Source organism: Marmota marmota, unplaced genomic scaffold (genome assembly GCF_001458135.2).
Source record: "Marmota marmota marmota unplaced genomic scaffold, marMar, whole genome shotgun sequence".
Lineage (NCBI taxonomy): Eukaryota > Metazoa > Chordata > Mammalia > Rodentia > Sciuridae > Marmota > Marmota marmota.
Window position 1 is genome coordinate 16785126 of NW_026000142.1, and position 19784 is coordinate 16804909.

Genomic DNA, 19784 nt, shown 5'->3' on the forward strand with positions numbered 1-19784 from the left:
TTATTTGAGATCCTACTTCTCTCCAAGTCTGCAAAGCAGAAAATGGAAAATGTATCTCCTCAGTGTTGCTGGCTGCAAAGACTAAGAGGCCTGAAGGAGAAGAAAAAAATCTACCTGTATACTTAGTTTTCTCTAGTTAGTTTTGAAAAAAAAAACAAAACAGGTTGTATGATTCTAATGATAGCACACAATTTTCTACTGTGACTGCTAACTAATTTCATGACCAAAGTTTTTAAAAACTGGTCTTACACATGTGTATGAACACACACATTCCATAGCTGAAACGGGTAAGTGGTCCCTTCCCTTGTATGTTGCTCTTTGTACATACTTGCAGCCATTTCTCCCAAACATAACTCAAATTCAGGCAATGAAAATTACCAGAGTCATCTAAGTGCCTCCCATGCCAATACCACTTATTAAATTCTTAAGGTCCATAGCATTTTTATCTCATGCCTATTTTTTCTTGCTTTCTAATTGTGTTTACCTAAGATATCTTTTCTATTTCATCTGTCATATTCTGCATACAAGGAACACTTCTACACTCACATCCTCCCCTGCCCCTAACCCTCTTTAATTCACATTTTCATATTCAAGTAGAACCATGGGGAATACAGTCTCAGAAATGTGAGCGAGGCTATGGGGAAGATGGTCAGTTAAGGAGTGGGCACTGGGAAAGGTAAAAGCAACTCCAGAGGGCTGCTTGCCAGTTGGGAAGCCAGCTGAAGGAGAAGTAAAGAGAACCTTTCTAGAAACAGCAACCAGAGGATGAAAGACACCCTTTGAAAAAAATTTGAAGCTTTGGAGGGTATGAAATTGGTCAAAAGATCTTGATGTCTGTATATATGTCTTTGTTTCCTCTGATATATGATCAAGGTCACCGAGGGCAGCCAAGTCATGATTTAGATAACACATTTCATGCTAACATTTGGGTCAAGACTCCCAGTTAGATAAGCATATAGACCAGGTATAGAGAATAGGGTTGGACTTAGTGTCATTTAGAGTATTTCTATAACTTTAACATCTTGGGTCTGACAATCACTGTGAGCATATGTGTATGCTTTGTTGCCTTATGGATATTTAAGAAGTTTCCTCTTTGGAGTTAAAAAATACATATATATGCATTTATATTAAAATATATATTCAATCAGGCCTTTTAATTTGGTGCTTGAATCTTATCTTTAGCCTGTAAATAATGAATCCTTCCTTCCTTAATATCCAAAATATAATTCAAATTTAGGCACTGGATTTAAAACTATGTTTTCATCTGTGCAGACTTTGAGCACTTACAAACTCTGTTAAGAAAGTGGTAGAAAACTGTCAGTTTGCATTACTCTGATTTCATACAATTGGAAAAGACTTTTTAATACATCTAAACTACTCAGATTAACAAGGTGCTACAGGAGCCATGCTGCTATATGTCACTTGGTTTACCTGTTGACACATGTTAGTAAATAAACGAGGGGTCACCAATCAGTTGTTTTCAAGCTCTGGCTCTAGAGAATGATAAATTCTGCAAAACTGCTTGTGAAACTAAGGAGGCTTGTTATGTCAAGACCACATTTATCTGTGAGTCACATTCCGTATTAAAGTACAAAATAAAAATAAAAAACCACATGATACACTGTCAAGTGAGCTGAGCAAACTGACATCCTTTTTGAGACCTTTTAGGAAGCAGGTGTTGAACACTTGTAATGAGATTTCCATGCATTTTCAAAGAAAGGAGCAAGGATTCTAGCAAGAGCTGTCACAGATCATGGTGTCACAGATCATGGCTGAGGGAATAATTCCTGGCAAGGAGTACAGTGAAGGAAACATTATACAAATGTTTTCTTTTCTCAGGGGTGCTTATGTTCTCATGCAGAATTTTTACAGAAGACCACTATTCATCAGAGATGATTTTTTTTTGAAGAATATAATTTTTCTAGATCTCGGAGAAACAGCAACATATTCATTTAAGTATTTTCAACTTATTATCTGTACTAAGTAAGTAAGTTAAAACAATTCTGTTTTTTGACTCAGATATAAGACAAAATTGGAAAACCATCTAAGAAGTGAGAAGGTAAAAATAACATTTGGGGGTATTCAAGGAAAAATGCTAGATTTATAGTGTTAGGTATTTCTTTCATTATACTGAGATCTAATTGGAGATCAAGATTCCATCTTACTGGAGATCAAGATTCCATAAGAGAGGAAGCCAGATTCTTTTTTACCCATTACACAGGCCCACCTTTCAAACAGCACCTCCTAAGCAGCCTACCAATCCCCACCCTGATCTGAGTCTCTCCTTTACATGGATGAATCCCACCAGTCTTCAGAGACACAGAGGTCTGACTCTATATTCCTGTTCTGCCTGATCATAGGCTTTATAACTTGTTCTTAGTATCTTGTAAGACAGGACTCCAAAACTTTTGTTTTGGAGTTAACTTACTCTTTCCATCTTATGATTCATGTATTTTTTATTCCTTTTATGTTATTCAAGATTCTCAGAGCTAGGGTAGTGTATGTACTTGTTCCTAATCCTAGAGGGAAAGTCTCCAAATGTTCTCCTTTATGTAAAATATTCATGTTTGATCTTTCTCTGTAAATTTTATAAAGTTACGGAAGTCTCCTTTTTATGTTGATAACAGTAAAAGTTTTAACCAGATGTAAGTGTTTGGACTGTTTCACATATTTTATTTGAATCTGTTGAACTAATTTTGGTTTTCCTTTGAATTTGTTTTCTGATATAAAACAACTTTTTCATTCCTAGGATGAATTCCATTGACTCATTTTTCCAATGCAGTGTTGGATATTGTGAGTTAATATTATATTTAGGAATTTTGCATATTTGCTCATAATAAAATAGATCCATGATAATTCTCTTGTTCTATTGTCTTGACAGGTTTGGAATAGGGTGATATTACTTGTTGCAATGAACTAGGCAGCTTTCATTCTTTTCCCATTTTATGGAACTTATTTTGAATAGGAATGATTTGTTTCTTAGGTTGGGTAGAACTCACCTCCAAAAGTAACTTGCCTTAGAGATTTAGGGAGGGCAGGTCTTTCACAACTATTTCAATTTTTTAAAAGCTTGTTGGCCTGTTTGAGTTTTGTTTCTTGTGATTTTTAGATAAATGTTTTTTCAAGAAATGTTTCAATTTCAACCAGACTTTCAATTTTTGTACTTGCTCACAATATTCCTTCATGGTTGCCTGCCTCCTGTATCTAGTTGTTTCCCTTGTATACTGCATTTGTATCTCTTTCCTCCTGAGTCTGCTGGAAGTTAAACTTACTCTACTTCTACTCTGTGTACCACTTAGCTTTCCTTTTATGTTTTATACCACGTTCTCCTTTCCTGCAGTCCTCATTCTGATTTCCCAGGTTGCTAACAAAGTCTTCAGCTATATTCATCCTTATCTTTCTTACAACCATATTATTTTTATACCCAATATTTCACGACTTCTTGTTCCTGTGTCAAATTGCTCGTACCATCCTGTGTCCCCTTGAGATATCACACTCACTGTAAATATTAGCTTCATCGATTCCAATGGTACACACCATTTCATTTACTGTCTTTTGGAGGAGTTGTACTCCTCAGGAATCTAATTATTGTGACATGAGAGCTCAGCTCTCTTGAAGGGATTGAGAAAGAGAAGACAGGTGGTGCTTGACCATGTCCCTTACAGGGAGACCGAGGTGAGAGTTTGGGAACCCCAAGCAATACAAAACTAAGTACAGATTATTTCCTCTTTTACCAATCCATTAGGCAAATCCAGTAGACAGGGATTCACCTTTAATCTGTTGTATTCAAAGCAGGAGCCATCGGTCAACAGTCTCTTTGGGCTGCAATCCTTTAGGCTTGGGGTCTGAATGGCAGAGGAGAGGAAGGGAAACTCACTCAGCCCATTCTAGCTTTCATTGACATCTCACTCTCTTAATATACTCTCAGGTATTAGTGACCTGGCTTATTGCTTCCAATTCTAATGGCAAGAGGTAAGGGGCACTGCTTGTCTCAAGCCAATGCAAGGGAGAGGTAGGAATGGAACTTAAATGCTTCCCTCCCTCCCTGTCACCCTCTAGGCTTGCGTGACTCTCCCACCAGGCAGATCAGCAAGATTGGAAGACATGCTTCTGTGACACGAGAAGTCAAGTGAGTGAAATAAAGGTGAGAGTACATACTACTCTTTGGATAGTAGCTAGAAGATGGTGTAGAGCCCAAAGCAAACATATTTTAGGGTGATACCATGGTTATGGATGAAAAAGAAAAATCTAGAAAAAAGAACCACAGCCACTGGAGAAAGAAGAGATGCATAATGAAGTAAAATCTTCAGAAAGAAGTAGGTTGAATTGAGATCAACACCACAGGAGACTGCATTGGTTTTGAAGAGGAAGAAACCTCACTCTCTAGATTCAGGGAACAGGAGACATGGGTAGGTGTGGAGGCTGATATGTTTGTAGGGAAACAGCCAGAAAGCTGAAGCCTACCTTCAGGAGGTGTCCTTCCTCAAACATCCTAACATTTGTGTCATTAAAACTTAAAATCAAGTTCCTGTGACAGTGTGACCCGAAAGAGGACATCATTCAAGAATAACTCAAGTTTTTGATTTTTATCCATGGGATTATCCATGACCAGCAGTGACTGAGGGTACCCTTATCTATTACAACTCACACTGGATGATAAATAATTTTTAAAAATAAATAGAATTGTGTTAGAAAAGAAAGGACAGGATGGATGACTCATAGACAGCAACTGTGGATCAAGGAAAAGTGTCATTGTTGAGGTCACAGAACACCTCTGCAGAGGCATGACAAATCAGTCAGTGCTGGTGAGATTCATTCCAATTTAAGGGGTGGAAAGCCTAAAGCAGAGGGCAGTGTGAAGGGTTGTCAGCAGTTTTAAACAGAGTAACACATATTATTGCTTTCCTAGAATCACACTCAGATGAAGCAGGAAGGATGTTTAAGGGAGGCATCTCAGAACCCACTGGAGAGGAGAGAGGCACTTGTCCTTAAGCATCTCCTTGGTTTGTGTGAGGTTGACAGAGCCCTCTTCTTTCCTTTAGTCCTTTCATTTGGGTAATTGGTGAGTGCAGAGGTCCTGATCATGGTGGCTTCAGTGTGCAAGGGTGCTTCTCAGGTCCTTGCCTGACTTTTCACTTGGCTGACTACCTGAATATGCACCGAGAAGCTGGATGCTTCCCAGCAGACTTTCCCCTGTATGACACGAACTGAGGGTGCACACAGAGCTTTAGCCTTGTCAGACTGAGCAAATAATGTCTTCATTCGCCCCTTTAGTCTATAATCCTTGCAGTCCTGCTTATTATTCCCCTCAAACATCGTTGGATGCATAGGAATTAATCTGTCAACATTGTGATGAGCTAATTAATTAGTGTGAACACAAATTACATAGTGTGGGATTATTTTCCTGTGTGGTTAGTGAGTAGAGGGAGAAATGTTGAGGCAAACACACATGGTAGGAGTCCTCATTCATTGCAGATCAGATGAGGAAAAGACCAAGTGAATACTTTTGTACTACTTAAAGGGGATTATGTTCTCGACATTTTCTTATCTGTATGTTAAACAGAAAAAGAACAATCATGTCATCAGGGAGCAGTATAAAAGACATTCAATTCAATATATTGATAAAAAACCATATTGTTAAATGTAGTTTAAAATTAACATTTCCATTATATCATATTAGATGATGGAATCAAAGTAACTTATGACTATCAGAAAAAATTCATCTTCTTAGGTAATTTAAATATTCCACCGACCTTTTGAACAATACCCACATCTTATATATAATACAAAAATAAATTTCAGTTGGTCTTTTATCCAGATGATCACAGAAATTTAAATCGGTATAGCTCAATGAGCTTTTATAATAAATACACATATGCAGTATTTACTAACTAAAAACTCTGACTGAAAGGATTTTCTCAAATATGCTAAAGAACAACAACAAAAAAATCAGTAATTGTCTTCATTGTCTTAAAGTCAATTTGTATCTACTGTTCTGTCCCTAATCAGCAGGTGATTTGGAAATAGTCATTTTACTTTGTGAGCAAGGTCCCATTGTCCATACCACACTATCAAAAACATTGGGTGAGAATTCTTTGACAGCCTGTTGCTTTCTTTTGGGTGAGAATTCAATTTCCTTCAATATACCAAGTATTTTCTGGAAGGAGTTGTCCATGCTTATGGGAACTATACAATTTGGGTCTATCATTTAGATGTTAGAAACCATAGTTCATGGTGACATATAATACTCAAACAATTTAAAACAAATTCATAAGCAAACACATAAAACTTCTTTGAGAGAAAACTATTTTGTTATCTTTGAAATATTAGCAAGAGGGACTGGGGCTATGGCTCAGTGGCAGAGTGCTTGCCTAGCATGTGTGAGGTACTGGGTTCAATTCTCAGCACCGCATATAAATAAATAAGGTCCATTGACAACTAAAAAAAATAATTAAAACAACAACAAAAAAAGAAATATTAGCAAGAAATTAGTCACTGCTAACCAGACATTTTCATCAACTGGATCGTTTTGTCTACACACACAGCTTCTAGGCACACAAGTTCTCAAGCATGAAAGCTTTTATTTATTTATTATTTATCACTATTGCCTGACAATGCAGTGCTAAATTAAAATGCTACCTGGATGGCACATACATTCTAATGACGTAAGGACTGCCACAGTACAACTTCTCTTTTCAAACAAAGTCAGCACTATGCCTCTGGGGAAGCCTCCCCATCCATTCAACTGAGACTCTGAAAATGAGCTCACTGGGGCTTGGACTTGGGAACCTGGCAACCAGAGGGCCGAAAAAGATTCTCCCCATACAAAGACTTCATCTATTCTATCCACAGCACCTTTTCTTCAGGGCACCTCCACATTCCTAGATTCACAAGAAGCCTATGTGAAAGATATGTCAAGGCCAGCTCAAAGTAATAGCAACTGTAAGTCACACTATGATACAGAGTTTCCAGGAAAATGTAGAACTGTTATGAGAGGATTATTGCTGTTCTTGTTTACAAGAAATTCTTTGAACTAAAGAACACATCGATGTTTCTTGAAAAATAATACTACTGGGTATGGTGGCACAAGCCTATAATCTCAGCAATTTGGGAGGCTGGGGTAGGAAAATTGCAAGTTCAAAGCCAGCCTCAGCAACTTAGTGAGGCCCTAGGTAAATTAGTGAGACTCTGTCTCAAAATAAAAAATAAAAAGGGCTGGGGATGTGGCTCAGTGATTAAACACTCCTGGGTTCAACACCGGTATTAACAAAAAAAATCTAATTTACATCAACAAGGTATATGATCTAAAACAAAACAAAATAAAACAGAGTTTCAGTGTCATTTTGAATTCTAGATTATAAATAATCTCACTACTATATAAGTAGGATAGTTAGTAGCATAATTATACCAAAGAAGAAAGCTAGTTGTAAATGTAAATCAGATTTCTTAATTATTACTATAAAAAACAATTCAAACAAATAGCATTTTATAGCTCCCAAATTAAAAAAGAATTGCTTTTTAGAAATTTCAGTTCTCAAAACAAACTATCAGTTCTCATGAAATGTGCCAACAATTCCCTAGAAGGAAAGAAGACATCTAGAGAGAGGCTTTATTTAATCCATTACCAAATTTTAGAATCTCTTTATTATGCACATTCATGCTGCCAATGGACAACTGAAGAATTTCCAAGGATGGAAGTGAATTTGAGTCACAACTGAGCAGCATGCTGGATTATAAAACAATGGAAGCAGGTTAGATACTCAGCACCATAAATACAACTGCTATCCAGAACATCTACCTCTCTGACCCAAGTTAGTGCCTCCCTGCTTCTCCCTCTTATAATAACAGCATAAAACTCGGGTTTGTTTTTCTGTTCTTATTATTTTTTAAATGGTTAGTTTTTGCCCTATATTTTAATTATTCGCTGACTGGTTCAAATGACCTTTTGCAAGGCAGCCTGCCAGCTTATAGATGTTATTTCTGTAAGTAGCCTGATAATAGTCTGTGCCATAAACTCATCTGTATATTTGATAAATATTTATGGAGTACCAAATATGTGCTGTGTACTTGTCTCAGCACTGTGGATATAGCAGTTATGAAACACAAAATGTCCTCCCCTCATGTAGCTAACATCATAGGACAATAAGTAAGGTGAATGAAAGTTGTGTTGTCTGGGTTGGGAGGGGATTTTTAAATTTTAATCCCTTTCAATACCTGACATCATAAGATCTATGAGAAAAAGTAAAACAATTTTTAACTGAGTACAAATTTAACTATAGTTTTTCAGGAGGGAGAAAGATGGAGAAAGGTAAGAAGAAAGATCAACAGTGAGTTCTTATGTCCCATTTGGTAACTATATGACTGTAGACAAGTTGTATAACTTTTCTTTAAAAGAAAAAATAATAACAATAATTTTCATTTGCAAAGGATTGTTGTAACTTTATATATATAAAGAGTTTAGAATAGTGCCAGGCACAGAAGTGTTTGCTCTTATTACCAAATAACCATTATTGGTTTTGGAAAAAGTTCAAATATTAACAAATATTAAGCCTTGGCTTTTGGGATGTGCCTGAGTGTTTATATAAGATGTCATTACTTTGATTCAGATAGTCTTGGAGTGGCAGCAGCAGCAGGAAGACTATGAAAGGGCTCTGGGGTCTGAGACACAGGGTGTGAATCCCAAGTCTGCAGAGTTTCAGTGACAATGGCATGACCTCCTCCAAGTTACTAGTCTTTTCTGAAGTCTCAGTGATCTCGTCTGTAAAATTTCCATTTTGTAAAGTTGCTTAAGAAACTAATGGAACAGTGTAAACAGAAAACCTCTTGGAGACACTGACGGTCAAATTGACAAAATTACAACACATCTTGGGCAGAATTTTGCTCTTTTTAGATAGCATAAGTGCTAAAGAGACTACCATTTGAAAGAGTCATCAAGCTTTTGAACTCTTAGACATGCAGTTGATATTCCCATTTTTACCTACTTTTAAAAGTACTCTCCAAGCACATCTACTAGTTAACTCTGTAGGTCTAACCTGCTACTAAATGCAACTAAAGAAGGGTAAATTCATTTCTTAGAAACTCCTGTTACTTCAGAACATTCTCCAATTGATATTAGCTTTCCCCTCCATTCATTGAAATCAGAGATCACACCAATTTTTCTCTGTTCTAAATAAGCATTTCATTTTAATAAATGTACTTTAGAGTTGCTGACCTGTATGGTTGAGCAGTGGTATGGATTCCAAATAGGAGTGTAGGGAAAACTTCCATTGAGGGTCAGCTGAGTATGTGGCATCTCTTCTCCTCTTCCCACCTCCATTTTATAGAGCAAGGCAACTCTACAGGGCACCCCTGCCCATACTTCATGGAGGTCCACTGTGACCCCTTCCTATTTGTCAGGAGAAGTAGTGTACCCCATAGATTAGGGATCGGGACACCTGAGTCTATTCCCAGTTGGCTGGCTTATTTACCCTGTAGCAGAGGGAAAGCCACAGATACACCTGGACTTTTTTTGTAAAATAGAATAAAAACTTATTTTTCATAATAACATTGTGGTGGAGTTTAACATCATAAAATGTTTTGAAAAGCTTGTTAAAGAGCATGAGACTGCTACTATTGCAATGGGTTGCCATAAGTGGGGATGATAATAACCTTATCTTTTTTATTCTATTTTTTTCCCCTAAAGAGCACTTATCAAACATTTTAAGGTCTCTTATTTTCCCCTTCCAGGGGATGGATCTGTTTTTTTTTTTTTTCCTTCCTGTCACTTTCTAGGGTCAAATAATAAAAATGATTTTAAAAGCTTCCCTCAATAAAAGAGAGGGAGAGAGGGAGGGAGAGAGAGAAGGAGGGAGAGCAGGAGGGAGAGAGAGAAAGAGGGACAGAGAGAGGGAATAAGAGAGGGAGGGAGGGAAAGGGGGAAGGGAGAGTTGTTAACAGAAGACTTCAGTGAAAAACAATCCAATCAACTTGTCTGTAACACTGCATGTAAATAAGACCAAAATGAGGAAACTAGGCCTAGAAAGGTACATTATTTGTCTCTTCCTCCATTGTTTCTGAGTGAAACTAACTAATAATATCTTGCCTCTTTCCAAAGTTCTGAGAGCCTCCTCTGTGTCACCAGGTACAGTGATAGGATCCTAGTGCTGGGGCACTAGGAACAAGTCAGAAAGGACTGTGCCCACAGAGGCTAAAGAACAGGAAGATAGGGTGGATATAAAGTTAAATTATTTATAATTATAATAAGAGGTACAAGAAACAAAGTAATACAATCTTTGAAATTTCAGAGAAAATTTGTAGAGAAAAACTCTTTCTAAGCATTTTCCTGAGAAAGGGATTTCATAACCTCTGCTTATTTCTGATTAACAACTTTCAGAGTTAAGAACCGCTTGCTTTTATGTAATAGAATTTATGCTTTTTATTTTCATGTTATTTTTCAAGAGTGATAAAGGAAGATGGTACTCTCTTCTAGTTCTAAGAGCCCTTCAAATATTGGCAACTGCTTCCAAATAAGATGAGTATCCAAGCTTTAAACACAATGCATAACATTAACATGGTTACAGGTTCTTTGCTTTGAATTCATTATCAAAAAATATTGTCGAACTTTTTACAGAGATAAAGGCCTGTTTTCCCAACAAAGCATCAGCAATAGTTCTAAAAAAGTTCAAGCCTTTTCAGTATCCTATTCAAAATGATCTCTGATAATAGAGAGCTATTCATCAATCTCAAAACACCAGACTATCAGAGGCAATGGAAATGATGAGATTAAAAAAGCAAACTACAGAAGGCAAGAAAATATTTGCAAACTATATATCCAATAGAGGGGTTAATACCTGGAATACATAAGAACTTATTCAACTTAATAACACAAATCAAACAACATCGTTAAAAAACAACCAATTTAATATGGGCAAAGGAACAGAGACAGCTCTCAAAAGACTTACAAATGGTTAACAGGTGTATGAAAAATGCTCAATACAACTGATCTTCAGGGAAATGGAAATCAAAACCAGAATGTGGCAGGTATCACCTCACTCCTGTTAGAATAGCTATTATCAAAACCAAAAACCGCCTACCACCACACTAAGGGTTGGTGAGGACAAGGTGAAATAAGAATCCTTAGGAACTGTTGATGGGAATGTGATCTGGCGTAGTCTGTATGAAAAACAGAATGATGGTTTTTGGGGGTGGAAAAAAAAAGAAGTACCCTAGGATTTAGTGATCCCACTTCTGGTATATAAGGCAGATACATAAAGACAAACAGTGCAGAACCCCATATATGAGAAATCTGTTTTTTATTATTATGATTATATTTGTTTTGCTTAGTTGTACATGACAGCAGAATGCATTTCAATTCATCCTTATACAAACAGAGCACAATATTTAAATTCTCTGGTTGTACACGGTGTAGAGACGCACCATTTGTGCAATCATACTTGTACTTAGGAGAAGTCTAAACTAGTTGAACCCATTTAAGTGGAGTGTAGAACACTGATTGCTAGGGGTTAGGAAAAGGGAAAATAGGGCAGATATTAATCCTGGGGTTCCAACTTTCAGATGTGCAAGCTGAGTAAACCCTATGGACCTACTGCACAGCAGAATGCCTACAGTTAACTATATTATACACTTAAAAATTGCTAGGAGGGTAGATCTCATGGTAAGTGTTTTTATCACAAATAATAGTAATAATGATGGGGAGGATAGGAAGAAACTTTTGGAAATAACGGATAGATTTTGGTGATGGTTTCATAGCTGTACACTTATCTCAAATTTATCAAGCTGTATACAGTAAGTATATGCAGCTTTTTGTATGTCAGTATTCTTCAAAAAAATAGTTTAATGACAACAACAAAAAAAATCACACCACATTAAAAATAATGGCACACGCATGCAGAGACATTAATTACCTGTTTCCTTTTCTGCCAGGCCTAAAACATAAGAAAAGAGAATTTAGGAGAAAAGCAAAGCCTAGTCAGGTTGCTCATGTAACACAAAAGGTCAGTCAAACAAGAAAAAGTAAGTTCTCCTTACTATTTCCAACTTAAATTTGTTTTGTTCTTGGCCTGTTCCTAGACACAAAACAAAAGCATATTTTATAAAGATAAAAAAGGAGGGAGAACGTAGATAATTAAAAAGCTAACAAGCAAGAGATTTTTTTTGTGTGTGTGTGGTGCTGGAGATCACAAACTAGGCAAGCACTTACCACTGAGCTACACCCCAGCCCCACATCATTTTGTTTGTTTGTGGGTTTTTTTTTTTTTGTATATGTGTGTTTATTTTGTTTTTAGAGGAGATTACTTGGTAGTTCCACCAGAGTAGATTGTTAGGATCAATTTTCTGGAATATTCTCATGCTAGACTGGAGATATGAGGTGAGGCAGGTGTGGTCTCTGCTCATTCTCCATTTGGTCCAGCATAGGCTTTTACTAATACAGAGTTATCTTTACATGCACAAGTAAAAGAAGTTTCTTTATTCATTTTAACTTGACTCCATGACTATAATAAAATACATGGGTTCATAGAAAAATATATTGTGTATCTTTTCAGTATTTTTGAATAGGGTAATGGTCAAAAATTGTTATCTAACAATGAAGAACAAAAGAAACCACATAGTGTTTTGGATAAGGTTGATGACATTTATACAAAATAATGTTGTGCTTATTGAAGGTATGCACAAACTTTTTTTTCTCTTTAACATATCTGAAAGGTTTTAATATGTCCATTTTTATGTTAATTCATAGAATCTCTGTTCAGAACACTTAATACTCCTGAACATGAAAATTATTTGAATGAGTATTCAAAACTGAAGACCAATGTGTTTATCTTCCACTTTAGGCAAATGATCTAATATTCACTGCTTTTGCTTTAACACGACATGATATCATAATTAATGATGTTAAACTGGTAACTAAGGAGGTGTCATGTTGTTACTCTCGTGATATAATATTGGTTGCTATAGTGATGAGATGGCTTTTTTGTTAATCACTCAGGAGGTTGGTTATCACATGCTTGTTAGAGAGCTTGACCAGATTTAGAGAGAAAAAAGGAGTGATAGCACAACCAATTATAATCAGATGTTTTCCATTGCCTGAATTTTGATAATACTATCCTAATATTAACTAATTCATAAATTTATAATTCACTAAGAAAAAATTTCCATTGTTACTACAATTTTTCTAAAGGATGACTTGCCTTTTATTTTCAGATATAAGTATTTAATATTAACTTCAAACTTCTTTCTCCCTCAGGTAATGCTATGTATTTACATAGGTCAGTTTTATGGTAATTTGAGTAAAGAATCAGAGGTCTTTTTTCGTTCTTTTAAATAAATCTTTCAAAGGATCAATGAATAGATGCCGATTTTGTCACAAATTCCAATCTGTTTATCTCTGAACATTTTAAATATGTTTAAAATGAATAAAACCCAAAGAAAGAGAAAAAAATGCACAGTCCCCTTGAGAGATCTAATCTTTCAAATGCATCAATATATCACAAGCAATTAAAAGCTGCAGGAAGTTCTATTGGTTTATTTCAGCCCTCACAATAATCAACAAGTTTCTTCCTTCTCTGAGTGACACTGCAGAATAGAAAATAAAATTACATAATACTACACTGAGACTGATCAGGAAAGAGTGCACAGCCCAACATTGAACTGTTAGACATACTTACAGTAATGTCAAAAAATACAGCCCGTGAAAACACCTTTTGGTTTCTCGAAAACTCAAAATAAGAACAAAGGACAACTTAGGCACGAATCCTGGGTCTTTCATTCAAGCAGAGTCCCAGGAGGCATATTAAAGCAATGAATAGGAAAAAGCTCTTCAGTTCACCAGCTGAGATTTTAATGAGACATTTCCCTTTGCCATGGTCCAGGACCGTTCAGGAAAGGAAAGACTTCTCATAGAAAACTCAGTTAATAGGCATTGTTGGCTCTCCCTGCCACTTGGGCAATTGCTCACTGCACTGACCTTCTATTTTGGCATATTCTGTGAGTCTAGTGTAATTGATCAAGGCAGCTTTCTCGAGGCATTTTCTGACCACTTTCTTCACCTCTTCTGCTGGTATGGGAGTGGCAATATCTTTCATTAAAACCTACCAAGAAAGAGGTGGGGGGGGGGAGAGACAGATAGAAGATAGATGTTGCATAAAATAAATACTTAAATGACACAAATTGTCCTAGACACGCCTATTCCTGGGGAGGGGGAAGGGGTCCTCTGTAACTTGGGGGTAAGTAACTGGTCGGCACTTCACAACTGGGAACCTAATCCTCAGATCTTGGTTCCTCCTGTCTAAGCCTCATTTATGCACATCCAAACCTCCCATAGGCCAGGCCACCATTCAGTGTGACTGTCACTTTTCCTCAAGGGACTCAAGACACCATTAGAGCAGCTGTTTCAGGTCAGGATTACAGTTCCTGGGACAAATAATAACCAAAGTTTGTCTTGTCCTTCTCTAATTTAAATGCCCTAGCTCTTCTGAGCAATATATTTGAAAATATTAAGAGAAATTCCACTAAGAATAGGCATACTGCTGGATCTCTATAAAAATCAAAAGGACTTCTTTCACTAATTAAGCCTTAATGATTGTGATCTACTGAACATTACTGTCACAAACTATAAAAATAAGGGGAAAGAAGTTTTAGTGAAATGTATCAAAGACTAAACTATATGGAAACTTCCCGAAGTTTTGAACAAAATAACTAATTATTCTCTGTTGGGTTCCAAAAATGTGTTTTTGGAGTTTTCCTTAAAACCTTTTATTTTATTGGCAAGGAGCAAATACAATTATATCCAAAATTCAAAATGTCATACTGTAAATACTTTTATAATGACTCGTTGATCATTTTCTCTAAAACTTTCTTAGTGATGCAACTGCTCAAATAACTTTTGATTAGTCAAACTCCAATATAGTGAGCACAGTTTTTCTTGTTGTGCTTATATTTAAACGATAAAATATATGACAAAATATAAAGAAGTTGATGCTTTTGTAAGTGCTCTAATTATTTTATTAGTGTGCTGTCTTGAAAGAAATATTGAAAGAACATGAAAAAAAGCTATTTAATCATTATTTCATTCATTTTTTAAAATCAGCCTCATCACTAAGGATATTGCCAACTCTAATTTATTCAGTCATCCAAGAGTCTGATAACCATTTTAACCATTTTATTATGCAAGATTGCCTTTTTTGAAAACAATAAACTTTATCATTTACAAAATTTCTTCCTTTATCAAATTCAACTCTTCTTCATGCTATTCTGACACTTTAATTAGAACTGTACTTTAGATTCTCTGTAGCCAGAAAAATCTGGTTGTGCATAATAAAATACATGTAAACATTAAACATGCATCACTCTATTAAATATGATTATTGCTAAAGTTTAACATTAAGATCAATTTTGTTAGGAAGAATTATTAATTTTATCATTAGGCTTCCAATGACAATAAACTTTAAATAGCTGAAATAGCTACTAGAAATTACAATGTATGACTGCCACAGAGGTGAGTCTAGGGCTTAAATTAGGCAATATTTCATATATTGTGAGATCTGGGCACTTAATTTGGAATGGGGTAAACTTGAATCCTCTTTTCTGGTGAAGCAAGAGACACCAACTTCTGTTTTCATACTTCCTTCCTGTGTTCTTCCCAGGTTTCATAGGTATTAAGGATACACATGTAGATTTAATTTTATTTTTCTAAGTTGTCAGTAAGAGACATTAAAAAAAAATAAAGAAATGGTCCTTAACATTTCTCTCTCAATTCACCAAGAAGTGTGATTGTGACTAAAACTGGAATAAAGGTCACTGTTCATCCTGTCACCTCTCAAATGCAGGGCATGAGGGCATCTCTGCTATTACTAACTGTTCCCTGCTGCGAGGAGGAGGGCAGCTCTGCCATGGAAACCAGGATCCAGAGAGGCTGCCCTAGGTACAACGTGATGGGATGCAGTTCCCAAAAGTAAAGCAGTCTTTATTGATTTCAGTTTATGCATATATCTTAATGAACCAAATGAAATGAATATTCTGAAAAACTTGGGTTACATGCAACTTTTATTACAAAAATTCTAGCACACCATAATTTTATTATAATATTTCTATCACACAGTGCTCAACAATCAGGGATAAGACAGGGGTATATAAATGAAATCAGTCCATAATCCGAAGATTTCATTTTAATCATCAGTTCTAGTCCTCATATCCCTTGTTCTTAAGTCACTGTAATGGGGCTGTAATATCTGAGCAATGTCCTCCCTTTCTGTTTTTAGTGGAGTTGCTAATAAAAAATGAAAATCTCTAAAGTTAATTTGGCAGAAAAATACACAAGAACCAGTTGATAAATCAGGACCAGGATAACTGAATCATGAGCTATAGATGATACCCAGAAATTCTTTTAAATTCTGATATTGAAAAGGAGCTGACCATGTTACTCAACATGTTTAACCATTAGCATCCAACTAGCATATGAGATCTATAGAGGAATGAAAAAGATACCTCAAACCTCAACTGCCACACAAACAGAAGTGTATACTTTCATTTAAAATTGATTTTTAGCATGAATTTAAACTCTTATTTGATATTTATCTTGTAGGGCAAAACACTTTCTACAACTTGTGAATTCATTTAAAGAAACATATAAATTGAAGTGAAATAAATTCCAAGACGTATTTTGAATGGAACGAATGATAGGAGTGATGTGTTTGTACATATTAAATGATATACTGTGATAGTCACTGAGGACAGTGGCAAGCAGAAGTACAAATAAAGTTGAAGAGATAATAAAAGACCTTGAAAAACAGACATAATTAACTGAGACAAGAGAAGATTAATTCATGAGAGGAAAAAAAAAAGAGGTGGAAATATGGATATTATCATGGACTGGGGTTATAGCTCAGTGGTAGAGCACTTGCCTCACACATGTGAGGCCCTGGGTTTGATCCCTCAGCACCACATAAAAATAAGTAAAGTAAATAAAGATACTTTTCCATCTTTTAAAAACCTTAAAAAAAAAAGAAATATGGATATTATCAAAAAAACAGGATGGCAGTGGAAAGTCTTCCAGGAGGGAGAAGCTGGTAGCGGGAGAACTTGAATGTAGTAAGAAAAGGTAATAAATTCAGGAAATGCAACAAACTCTTGTAGTAGACTATGAGGGATGAGACTGTATGCCTAGTTCAATAACCAATATACACAGAAATTCAGAATGCAAATAGACTTTACAAAGTAATGTTCAAACATACCCTTTCAAGTAATGAGAGTGTAGCTTTTAGAGCACCTTCAGGTCGTCCAAAGGGAAAGCAATATCTTTAAAGACAAAAGAAGGAACAAAAAAGTCAAACATTTAATACCCAAGAGGTAAATGATTCCCACTTATATTACTTGGCATTATTAGAAAAACACAGAAACAGCTTAAAAATAGCATCATCTCATCCAGGAAAACTTTTTAACTGCTAAAATTTACCTAGCCCTATGATTTAAAAGCTTTAAATAATAAAGGTATCAACTGTGATGAAAAAGTTGAGTTTTGATGAAGCATGTATTCAAAGAGGACACTCAATTAAAAGCAGCCTCAAGGGTCATTCACAAAGAGACAATTAATATGCACTACCTAATAATTTCTTGTTTCAAGGTTTGTTATTATTAAAGCTCTAGGAGAAAATGAAATGATTTCTCCCGTTTCTTCCCATAATTAGTGTGTTTGGAGATGGAAACATCTGCACAAGTTCCCCATCCCCTTTGCTGATACTCTGCCTTGCTACCATGGTGTCTAATTCTTCTTTCTCCCTACACCACACAAACCCTCTGCACTTCATCAGTCAGCACAGTTATCTGTCCCACGTATTTCTAGTCCCATGTATTCCAACTAAATAGCAACAACTGGAGGGCGGGCAGGTAATGAGGATGTTCTGAAATCAGGGTTAGAGATGGCTAGGAGAAGGAGTGGACTTCTTTTAATGTCAGTTGCCACCAGGTGTTAATAGGTTCATTGCTCTTGACAAGGGAGTCCTTCTTCAGGTCAATTTCCACTTAAAGAGTTACTGAGTATCAGAGCTATTTCATCCATCTGCAGCTCTTTGCTTGTTCAGCCAGGTCCAGCAAAGCACCTCCTACTGCCATGTCCCTCTTCAAGATCAAGGGCTACAGGCAGCTGGCTTTCCTTAGGCTGCCACCTTGCTCTGACTTAGAAATCTGCAAACTCATCTTCATGTCCTTTTCCATTGTTTAGGGACTTGGTGGACTTGTTTTCTCAGATGCAATAATGAAATAAATTTTTGCATACTATGATTCAAACAGGTTTCCCTCCCAATCATGTTTTAAGTATAATTTGTTTTATGCATGATTTTAAAGAAAAAGACTGATTCCTCTCTTTCTTTTAAAACAAAGCAGTAATTGAATTTATCTCAGGATTAGGTCTTAGGTTCATAAAACTTTCACTAGTCACAGATACATGCAAATTAATACTATATAAATTTAGTCACTTAACTTTTTTTTCCTTCAGAATACTGTTTATCATTATATTTACTGTTAAAATTTTCCTTAACCTTGCTTCTACTCACCCCTTTATTCACCCCCCTAGAAAAAAAACAGCCACAACTAATTTATTTTAATAGTTTTCTCTGTGCTGTGGTGCTTTTTTTTTTTTTTTAAGAGCATTAGCAAATTAGCAAAGTAGCTTTAATCATTTTCTATACTATAAACCGTAATCCATGTTGAAATAAAACACAAATTGGGTTCTTGTAGTTCCCTCCCCCTGCTTAATCTTTTCAGTGCATTTGCATAATCCATCCATTGTCTTTCCTATTGTTTATTTCCACTAACCTGTGGGTGACACATTTTATGAATGGAATGTTACTGATCCCCAGATTACATTTAGCATTTCAGGACTCTGAGGTCCCACTGGGTATGTTCTGAATTAGCATTAGCTGCCCATGATGTGTAAGTAATTCAACACATTTACAGAGTACAAGTAATCCTGAATCAATAAAGTACAGAAAATAACTACACAGAAGCTTAATTAATCTTCACAAAACACATTTTAAAAAAAGGGAATCATTTTGTTCTGCTTTTCAGGATAAATATTTTGGGTTTTTACTACTCTCTCAGCTCTGTAATGGCAAGGCAAAGTGGAAAACACTCAATTACCAAATAAAATCCAGTCATGTTTAATAACTAATCTGAGTAAATTGAAGTCAACCTCATTCGAACTTTGGTAAATTAATCTCACAGATAAATGAGACTGCATAGACCTGCCCTATGATTACTCATATTCTTGTTTATTTTTTTAAATTTTCAAAAATATATTTTTAGATGTTGATGGACTTTTATCTTATTCATTTACTTATATGTGGTGCTGAGAATCGAACCCCGTGTCTCACACATGATAGGCAAGCCCTCTGCCACTGAGCCACAACCCCAGCCCATCATTTTCTTGTTTATTTTAAAATTATACTATTTATTTTTATTAAATTTATGTATGCATGTCATCTAAAGAGAAAACTTCTTCTGACAGACTTTTATTATGAAAAATAGAAGTCTTTTATATTTGCTCCACACACCCTAAATAATTTGTGCATTTCTAGAGGAAAACATCTCAGTCTTTAAGTTGACATCCCTAAATTGCACACTAATATTTTTACTACTTGATTTTTAGTTTTATATATTATCTTAACTTCCCACTGCAGTAGAGAAGCCCTTAGTATTTATTTTTCTTCCTTCCTTCCTTCCTTCCTTCCTTCCTTCCTTCCTTCCTTCCTCCCTCCCTCCCTCCCTTCCTTTTTTTCTCCTCCTCCTCCTTC

The 19784-nt window shown here is 35.8% G+C and overlaps 1 protein-coding gene across 1 annotated transcript in view; it reads right to left on the minus strand.

Moving 5' to 3' along the window:
- Window positions 1–19784, minus strand: part of Cadps2 (calcium dependent secretion activator 2) — a 511596-nt gene that overhangs the window by 93307 nt on the left and 398505 nt on the right. Inside the window, 3 exon segments of the mRNA XM_048786046.1 lie at window positions 11904–11924; window positions 13964–14087; window positions 17229–17292. Coding sequence (XP_048642003.1) covers window positions 11904–11924; window positions 13964–14087; window positions 17229–17292 — 209 coding nt within the window.